This window comes from Hippocampus bargibanti, linkage group LG01 (genome assembly GCF_051943395.1).
Source record: "Hippocampus bargibanti isolate YZ-2025 linkage group LG01, ASM5194339v1, whole genome shotgun sequence".
Lineage (NCBI taxonomy): Eukaryota > Metazoa > Chordata > Actinopteri > Syngnathiformes > Syngnathidae > Hippocampus > Hippocampus bargibanti.
The window spans coordinates 591,846-601,674 of record NC_142734.1 but is presented as its reverse complement, the minus strand read 5'-3'; the positions used below and the strand labels follow the sequence as shown (position 1 = coordinate 601,674).

The 9,829-nt window shown below is 43.8% G+C and overlaps 1 protein-coding gene across 1 annotated transcript; it reads left to right on the top strand.

Moving 5' to 3' along the window:
- Positions 1 to 485: 485 nt before the first annotated feature.
- Positions 486 to 8,065, top strand: slitrk5 (SLIT and NTRK like family member 5). Its single transcript, XM_089013402.1, has 2 exons — positions 486 to 946; positions 3,002 to 8,065. The coding sequence occupies exon 2, from the start codon at positions 3,060 to 3,062 to the stop codon at positions 5,691 to 5,693; it is 2,634 nt and encodes an 877-aa protein (XP_088869528.1). The 5' UTR covers positions 486 to 946; positions 3,002 to 3,059; the 3' UTR covers positions 5,694 to 8,065.
- Positions 8,066 to 9,829: the final 1,764 nt, after the last annotated feature.

Here is a 9,829-nt window from a genome sequence, read left to right as displayed (position 1 = left end):
CTTAACTTCGTTTCTCCCTCCCTTCCTCAGTATCTCGCCTCCCTCCCTCCCCCCTTATAGACTATTGCATTAAATTGCTTTTCATTCCCTTGCTACGGCAGCCGTGCGAAGTGGACGCTTTTTACGCCCTCGATGCAACCACGCGACGGTAATTGTTTCGCGAAGCGTTTGGCGTTTTAGATGTTGACCAGAACCACCAGTTTGCGCTAAGCGACCAACCAACCAACCAACCAATCAACCAACCGCCATCAAGTTCCACGAGTTGCAACGTTTTACCACCGCTGGACGAAGAGGATTTGCGCATTCTTACACGGACGGACCGACGGACGGACGGACGGACGGACGCGTGCAGTGAATTAAAGCGCCTTGTGCTTGGAGTGAAAGTGCACACCAAGACACGGGCCGGTTGGTACACGCCGCAGCACCAGTGGCGGCAGACGCGGAGGAAAGAAAGAGGAAAAAAAAAGGGGGAAGGTAGAGGGGAGGTGGAGGTGGTTGGGGGGGGGGGGGGGGCGATTCGTGCTTCTTTTCTCCCTGCGTTGCACATGAATGAAAGTCACGGCGCTGGTTTCTAACGTTGGATCATTCCCCGAAGACCCCAAAAGCGATCTATTTTTTTGATGTGTTTTGTTTCTCAACTTTAGCCGTGGCTTTTTTTATTTTATTTTGAAATGACATCGTTAAAGTCAATTTTTGGAAGAAAACTGGAGACAATGTTGGCGCGCCGGCTGACTCGTCAATGAGGCTGTTATGGAGCTAAACGAAGAGGAGACTTGAATCTTAAGGATTCGACACCCCCCCCCCCCCACCCCAAAAAACAAAATCATGTTTGCACCAAGATCGAAGCCCGAACAAGGGCTTTTTTTTGAGGAGGGGTGTGATGTATTTTCTTTTTTAATTTTTGTTGGTGCTGCGGGATGCGTTGGCGTTTCCAGGCGTCTGCACGGTAAGCCGATCACCATTAACACACGATCCACTCTTCATGTTTCTAAAATGCTTTCGCCGTCACTCAAATTCATTTTTGAATACAATCTAGATGTGTGTTAACGAACAAAAACGAGCCTCTGCGTTTTTTTGCCCACGGCAGTTTTACGCATTGCAAAAAAAAAAACAACGTTACGCGCTCAGAATGAACAAGGACGTCCAAGATTGATCGTTTTCAAGTCCTCTTTGACGAATCGCACATAAAATGCTCAAAAAATGCACGTTGCTGGTGTGTTCTAGTAGATTTAGCCTTTTTTTTTTACCGCGTCGGTGCGTAATAAGCTTTCGTGGTCTCTTAAGGAGGGGTAAGAATGGTATGTGCGCGGGGGTGCGTGCGTGTGTGTGTGTGTGCATGTGTGCGGCAAAGAGGGAAACTACCAAAGCTTATCAACGGAAAAGCCAAACAGAGAATATGATTGGAAAATATACCTCATTAATTAATAAAATATCCAATTATTTGCCTTTTTGATTGATCGATACCAAACCGCCGGCGACATTTTTTGAAGCTAAAGACGATCTGGTCATGGGAGGAACATTTATTTTATGTTGACCCCCACCCCACAGACTGATGTCTGTCTGCTATGTGGGCTGAGTGAGAATGGGGATGGGTGGGCTTGTTTGAAAAAACAAAAATCATATATGCATGGCTGGATTGTCACACAGAAAAAAAACACATATTCAAACATGTACGTTGGTTGCATATGATTAAAATGTAGTCAATGACTCATTTTCCCCTAACCGCCTCAGATAAACAAATGGGAGGTTTTACATTAAAAATATTTTAATTATATACAATGATAATAACTTAGTTTTTATCATTTTATTTGATGTGCAGGGGTGTCAAACTCATTTTTTTTTTTTTTTTGCCGTGGGCCACATTGTAGTTACGGTTTCCTCTCAGGCTTGCGTTATGAATTTGGGCAAACCATTAAAGGACAACCGACACCATTTTTGGGTTTCCTAACTGACAAAAGAAAAACGTTTTCTAGCATCTCAAATACCTGAAACACGCAGGCTGATATTTGTAGTCAAATGCAAAACATCAATAAAAATGACTTCAAGTGTCCAAATACGACTTAAAAATGAAACCGGAAATGGCCAGTTTCAGAAGGTCCCGCCCCCTTGTTTGTGACGTCACGCCAGGACGTCTTGCCCTGCTCTGAAATCAAAACAATGGCTTCAGATTGGGAGAAGATGCTTTCTTGTTACTCATCCACTTATGAATATGATTCAAATAGTTCTGAAGAGGAAAGCGTACATGTTTGCAATGGATGAAAGAAGTCCTTCCGTATCAATTCGAGCCGTCAGGACTCCAATGTAGCGTCCCAGAAAATTCAAAAGATGGCGCCAAAGCTCCGTTGGAAATGGACTGATTTGTCTGCTGGTAATTTGTGTCAACGAGTATCAAATAGTAGTCTTGGTGCAACGCACAACGATTCACCATCGCGTTATTGATGTAGTTTTCCTTCTAATTGTGCCATCAACACGAGGTTTTCAGAGCAAACAAAGTAGCCAAAATGCATTGTGTGTCGCTTTGTTGGTCAGGGGCGTTCCTTCCGTGACATCACTTAGGGCAACGTCATCAACTGGAAAACAAGACTTCCTGAATATTCAGCGCGAGTCTTAAAAGGTAAAATATAGCTACACGCGGTGGAATTTTTGTAAAATACGCTCAGTAGAAGTCATTTGAAGTGATTTGACAAATTATGGACACAACTTGTCTGGAGGTGTCGGTTGTCCTTTAAATCTGAAGTCAAGAATAATGACTGTTATGGTGGTTTACATCCAAAAATATGACATTTTGGTTCGGATTTTAGCAAGCATTATGGAATTTCGCAAGTTTGATTTGCTTTGGCGGGCCGAATAAAATGATATGATTTTTTTTCCAGTAGCTATCGTGCGCAGGCCTGCCGAGATTTGCTAATTCAAATGCTCGTCACGGAAATGTCTTTAGGCTTACTTGTGCTTTTTAACCTGTGTAAAAACAGCCCACGTCCTTTGTCTTTTACCTCCCTAGGTGACACCACGTACTGACGCAGCACTTGATTGAACTGGGGTACCTTCTCCCAGGAAACATGCATTCCTGGGCTCTGAATCTAATCCTTGTGATTGCATCATCTCTAAAACTGGGCGAGATGTATGACAATTACGGGGAAATCTGCCGTCACCTGTGCACATGTGAGGAAAAGGAAAGCATCCTCAGCGTCAGCTGCGAGAACCGCGGAATCATCAGAGTGACGGAGATCAGCCCGCTTCGCTTCTCCACGTACCATCTCCTGCTGACGGGAAACCTACTGAAGAAACTGTCGGCTAATGATTTTATCAATTACACCGGAGTCACCATCCTGCACTTGGGGAACAATGACATTTCGGAGGTAGAAACGGGTGCCTTCAACGGACTCCAAGGATTAAAGAGGTTGCACCTGAACAATAACAAACTTGAAGTTTTGAGAGATGATACGTTTGCGGGACTTCAGAGTTTGGAATATCTCCAAATCGATTACAATTACATCAGCAACATTGAGCCCAACGCTTTGAGCAAACTGCACCAACTGACGGTGATGATTCTGAATGACAACCTGCTGGCTCTCCTGCCCCCCAACATCTTCCGCAATGTTCCCCTGACGCATTTGGACCTGCGGGGGAACCTGTTGAAAATGTTTCCTTACGTTGGCCTCCTGGAGCACATGGACAAGGTTGTGGAATTACAGCTGGAAGAGAATCCGTGGAACTGCTCATGCGAACTGATTGCTTTGAAGGCCTGGCTGGAGAGTATCGCCTACACGGCGCTGGTGGGAGAAGTGGTGTGCGAGACACCCTTCAGGCTCCACGGGAGGGACCTGGACGAGGTGTCCAAGCAGGAACTCTGCCCGAGGAGGCCACCGGAGGACGCGGTCAGGCCCGCACCCCCTAGCGGCACGAACGGATATCGCCATACCACAGCGGCCGCCGTCACGGTCTCGGTCTCGGCCACGTCGTCGGCCGTCTTTCGCTCCTCTTCCAGACCAACCAAGGGCCCTCGTCAATTTAACCGTACCAGGTTAAAGCCCACGTCGCGACTCCCAGGCGGTAGCCCTTACAACTATGGCCCCATCATTGCTTTTCAGACCAAATCGCCCGTGCCTTTGGATTGCCCCACGGCCTGCACGTGCAACCTGCAGATATCTGAAATCGGACTGAATGTAAATTGCCAAGAGAGAAAGATCGAAAGTATCTCTGACCTAAAACCCAAGCCGTACAATCCCAAAAAAATGTATCTGACTGGAAATTATATCCCCGTGGTGCGTAGATCAGATTTTGTCGACGCCATTGGATTGGATTTGCTTCACCTGGGAAACAACAGGATAACTGTGATCCATGACAGGGCTTTTGGGGATTTAGGCAATCTGCGTAGGCTGTATTTAAATGGTAATCTCATGGACAGGCTGACGGGGGAAATGTTTTTTGGCTTGCAGAACTTGCAATATCTTTATTTAGAGTACAATAAAATCAAAGAGGTTGACGCAGGCGCATTTCGTTACCTTGCCAATCTCCAGCTGCTGTTTCTGAATAACAACCTCCTGAAAACATTACCTTTGGGCGTTTTTTCCAGCCTCTCGCTCTCCCGACTTAATCTGCGCAACAACCGCTTCCGAAACCTGCCTGTGAGCGGTGTTTTGGATCAGCTGAAGCTACTGGTGCAGATAGATCTCTTTGACAACCCCTGGGACTGTTCCTGTGATCTCGTAGGGATGAAAATATGGCTCGAGCAACTGAGCGCGGGCACGGTGGTCAATGAGATCATGTGCCAAACACCCAAACAGCACACGAAAAAGGACCTTCGCTCCGTCTCGTCGGAGCAGCTGTGCCCCGACCACTCTGACACCTTCGTCTCCCCAACCCCCCGGACCGAGGAGCCGTTAGACGACCGGGTGATCCCCACGGATACCCCGCGCAGGTTGGACTCCGCCAGCAGCACTGTCCCCCTGTCCGTCCTCATCCTGAGCCTCTTGCTCGTCTTCATCATGTCCGTCTTCGTCGCCGCGGGTCTCTTTGTCGTGGTGATGAAGAAGCGCAAAAAATCCCAGAGCGATCGCACGAGCACCAACAACTCTGACGTCAGCTCCTTTAACTTGCAGTACAGTCTCTACAGCAACCGTTCGGGCACCAAAGCCAAGACGCCGGCCGGCCACGTCTATGAATACATCCCACATCCGATGGGTCACATGTGCAAAAACCCCATTTACAGATCAAGGGAAGGAAATGCGGTGGAGGATTACCGTGACCTTCACGAGCTCAAGGTGACTTACAGAAGTACCCCAGAAGAGGAGAGGAATCGCAGTATGATGAGGAGTCCTGCGTACAGCGTTAGCACTATTGAACCAATGGACAACCCCTCCACGGTCCAGGATGCGGACCATTTCTTTCGGGGCATACTTGAAGCGGATAAGATATCCCCTCACCAGTCCATCTCGTCCCTCCCAATGGGTGCAAGCTTAGAATACAAGTACACCGGTCCAGTGTCCTATACCTACAACCCTAATTTTGATGTCAGGCGTCAGTTCTTGCACCCGGACAGGATCAGAGATACGGTGCTCTACGGCACCTCGCCTAGTACTGTTTATGTGGAACCCAATCGAAACGAATACCTGGAGTTAAAAGCAAAACTGCAGTCTGAGCCTGATTACCTGGAAGTTCTGGAGAAACAGACCACCTTCAGCCAGTTCTGAGCCTCGTAGAGTCATTCATTCCATGGAGCATTTTGTCCGCCGTTTATGGAAACTTGGTTTCTTGGGTGCCTTGGCACAAAGACAAGCAGGAGGAAACTGCCAGGTCTGCCGAGCAATCTTCTTCTGATTGCTTCAACGCGAGGGATGAACACCATTGCTAACTAACGATGCAATTTTTATTTTTATACGGCAATGATGACAAATTTGAAGTGTCTACATATGTCCTAGCTTCAAATTCAGGAATATAACCGTGCATATTGTCAGAAAAGAACAAAAAAATGTTGATACAATCACCCCCTTTTGGACAAAAAAAAAAAAAAACAGACAATAACGAAACACAAAACACACTGTACAGCAGATGATGAAACTGTGCTGCTGGATTATTTCCTGCTGTAGTCTGTAAGTACCGTAAGTATTTATTGATATAATCTGCCATGACTTTTCAAGATCAAACTTTTGATTCTTACATTGACATGACCTGTTTCATCATACATTGCCATTTTCTGGAGCAAGGTGGGGGGAAAGAAGGCTTTTGTTTGGTAGTTTCATTTCCTGTAGCTTGGCATTGTAACGTGGCTTTCTAGTTTGGAGGGAAGTGGCACACCCCCCGAATACAAAAAAGAAAGAAAAAAAGACTGTGCCAGTTGCTGAGAAAGAAGACAAAAAATAGGATGTTTGTATGCTTTCAGCACTTTTTAGAGGAATTAGAAGGTTTACAAGCTCTCATATAAAAGATGAGTATATTAAAATGAATTGAGGTGTCAATTGATGACAAGGTTTCTTCAGTCGTCATCTGTACTTCTTTGAAGGTGTCGGGACGTTTCGGTCCTCATCCGAAAAGCTTCGTCAGCGAACTAAAATGTTGCTGGTAGCTCTAGCTCTTGACTGTACAGTGATACCTTGGCTTACGAACTTAATTGGTTCCCAGACGGAGTGTGTAAGGCGAAAAGTGTGTCGCAACGGAAACCATTAAAATTAGAATAATCCGTTCCCAGGTCCCCATAAAACATCATCATTTTCTACTTTATAATTTTCTACATTATCATTTTCTAAGCCTTAAAACTACACAAACTACACTATATTTTATATATGATAAATGTGCTACGGTATTATAATTAAAGAAATGAACTCTACTGTATAATAAAGTGGTTTTATTGACCTTTGTGGTGGTCATTGATGGCTTGATGGAATGGAGTGGCCGCTTTCATCAGCATGAAACACTTGCTGAGGAACGTAGCCTTCTTCTTTCACCATCTTGAGGAATGATCCCTTGGAGGTGCTTTCTCTGCCATCATTTTACCTAGTTCCTCATCAATTGTGTTCTGTTTCGCTGGGTTGATAGCTTTTTGCATCAAGTGTACAGATGGCTTGTGCAGGTTATTTTTGGGGCCTGATTGATGGGGTATTTTAACCTTGCAGTCTACACTCTGCTTTTGAGCTATCAAAGTTGAAACGAGTCCAAATTTCACTGTCCTCTATCCATTTTGTCTCTCCCTGTCGCCTGCCTGTCTCTTTGATGTTTAAACCACCTCCCCTCACTGCTGCGTGCTAGACCAATCACGTGGCTTTAACCGAAGACTGGGGGCGGGCAATAGAGGACAACAACAGTCGGATGACATTTTCTTGTTAGGACAACGGGCTGGTTAGTGAACTACACATAACTCATTATGGCGCTCTGTGTGTTTCCTGAAAAATAGTTTGTATGCCGAGGTAAAATTTTCATAGATTTAACGTTCGTAAATCGAAAAGTTCGTAAGCCAAAGGGTTCGTCAACCGAGGTATCACTGTACTTCTTTTGTCCTGACTGATTATGTTCTATGACTGGCCCTGATTGCCCCATTCGCCTTGTTATGACCTAATCAGCACGATTAAGCCTCCGTGGTAACGATCTGAGAAGTATGTTATAAGCACGATCTAAATTGAACCTCACACCACCATGGCGATTTTGAAGAGTTTTGCTGTTTTATAAAAATGGCTTCTTTTACTCCCCTATATAACACTATTTTAGTTTGCTGACAAAGCTTTTCGGATGAGGAGAGAAACGTCCGATACCTTCAATGAAGTACAGATGACAGATGAAAAAAACATTTCATCGATGTACGACTGAGAGCTTACACAGACGTGGGGGCATCAATTCTTAATCTATAGATTTATCGAAAAAACAAAACAACCTGAAATAATGTTTGAAGTTTTGATTTTTGTTGTGTAATGTTGCTCTTTTAATCTATGTAACACCTATTTTTTATACAAGCCTTGGCAGAATCTCTATCCCTGATGGAGTCTTATGTTTTTGGATTGCTTTGCACTTCTTGCACTATATTGACCAAACTATGTTGTTGTCATCAAAATAAACAAGATGTCGGTTCTCATGATGTGGCGTACGAGGCTGTTGGTGATACTATGACAAAATGGCGGTCTATAATAAGAATAATAATACATTTCATTTATAAGCGCCTCTCCAGATCACTTTACAGTATTTCGAATAGTATTTCTGCGGCAGCGCGCCAGCGTTCACTCAACCCGGAAGTAACTCAAATAGATAGAAAGATAGCTAGCTAGACAATCGTTAGCCAACAAATACCTAGCTAGATAGCCAGCCAGCTAGCTAAATAGTGCTTAGCTAGATAGATAACTAGAGGCTGTTGGTGATAGTAGGACAAAATGGCTCTAATAATAATAATAATACATTTGATTTATAAGTGCCTTTCAAAACTCTCAAGGTCACGTTACAGTGACAGTCTAAGGCTAATGGATAGCTAATAGATAGCCAGATTTACTTTCAATATCCTTTTCTTTCTGTTTCAATGTGATCGGTCACCTTTTTGTAGCAAATTGGTCGCTATCGTTTCATGAAAAACAAAGAGAGCAGAAGGCACCATTTGGGAGATGAGGAGGCCTGGAACTGAGTGCAACTGTGGACATGTCACAGACGTGGAAGCAGCGCCGGTGAATCATCGCTAGCATGAGTGTGTGTGTGTGTGTGTGTGTGTGGATGTGTGAGATGTGTGTATGCATTTTTTTTTTGTGTCGCTATGCATATTTTAGCCTTTGAGCTAATTTTGGATCACAGATTCCTATATGGAAGCATTATAGTCTATGGACAATTTATTTTTGCTCTAAAAACTGATGGGGGCTGTTCAAAATATTGCAAAAGAAAAAAACTTTTTGGGGTATTTGACAATAATAATAATAATAAGAAGAAGAATAATCATGATAATAATAATACGTTTCGTTTGTAAGCACCTTTCAAAACTCTCAAGGTCACTTTATAGTAACAGGTTCAATTTTTTGCGGGTGAGCAACGGCAGCGACACACGCCAGTGTTTACTCAACCCGGAAATATCTCAAATAGATAGAAAGCTAGCTAGCTAAGAGTTAGCTAATAATCACTCAACCCAGAAGTAACTCAAATAGATAGAAAGCTAGCTAGCTCAGTTAGTTAATAATCACTCAACCCGCAAGTAACTTTAATAGATAAAAACCTAGCTAGCTAAGAGTTAGCTAATAACCACTAAACCTGGACAACCCGGAAGTAACTCAAATCGATACAAAGCTAGCTAGCTAGCTAAGAGTTAGCTAATAATCACTAAACCCGGACAACCCAGAAGTAACTCATATAGATAGAAAGCTAGCTAGCTAACATTCCGAACATTCGAGATAGGAAATGTAAACATGAAGGAACATTTTGAAGTGTGTGTCAAGGTCTGTAAATGTGCGCCAGGCTGAAAGTTGAGCTTTATCACTCTTACGAACCAACGACCTTTACGCTGTTTGTTGGGATAATGCAAGTAAATGTGCAAGTTTCTGCCTTGTGTGTGTTTTGTGCGTGTTTGTTGTCTGGAGTCGTGCCAGTCAAAAAAAAAAAAAAAAAAAATGCTTTTAATCAGTCAATGAGCTTTTTAGGTCTTCACATAAACGGAAGCACAAAAGCCGCTTTTATGATTCCCTTCCATTAATCTCTCAAAAAGCTTTGAGTATGTGTGTTCACCGTTCTGTTGTGCTGCTTTCCAATGTCGGCGGCGCTTTCAATGGTTTAAGAAGAACGACTATAAAGAAAATAAATATATTTAAAAAAAGCGTTTAATCCCCTTGAAGAAAAACATTGCCTGCAGTGAAACATGTGAAAGTGTTGCCTT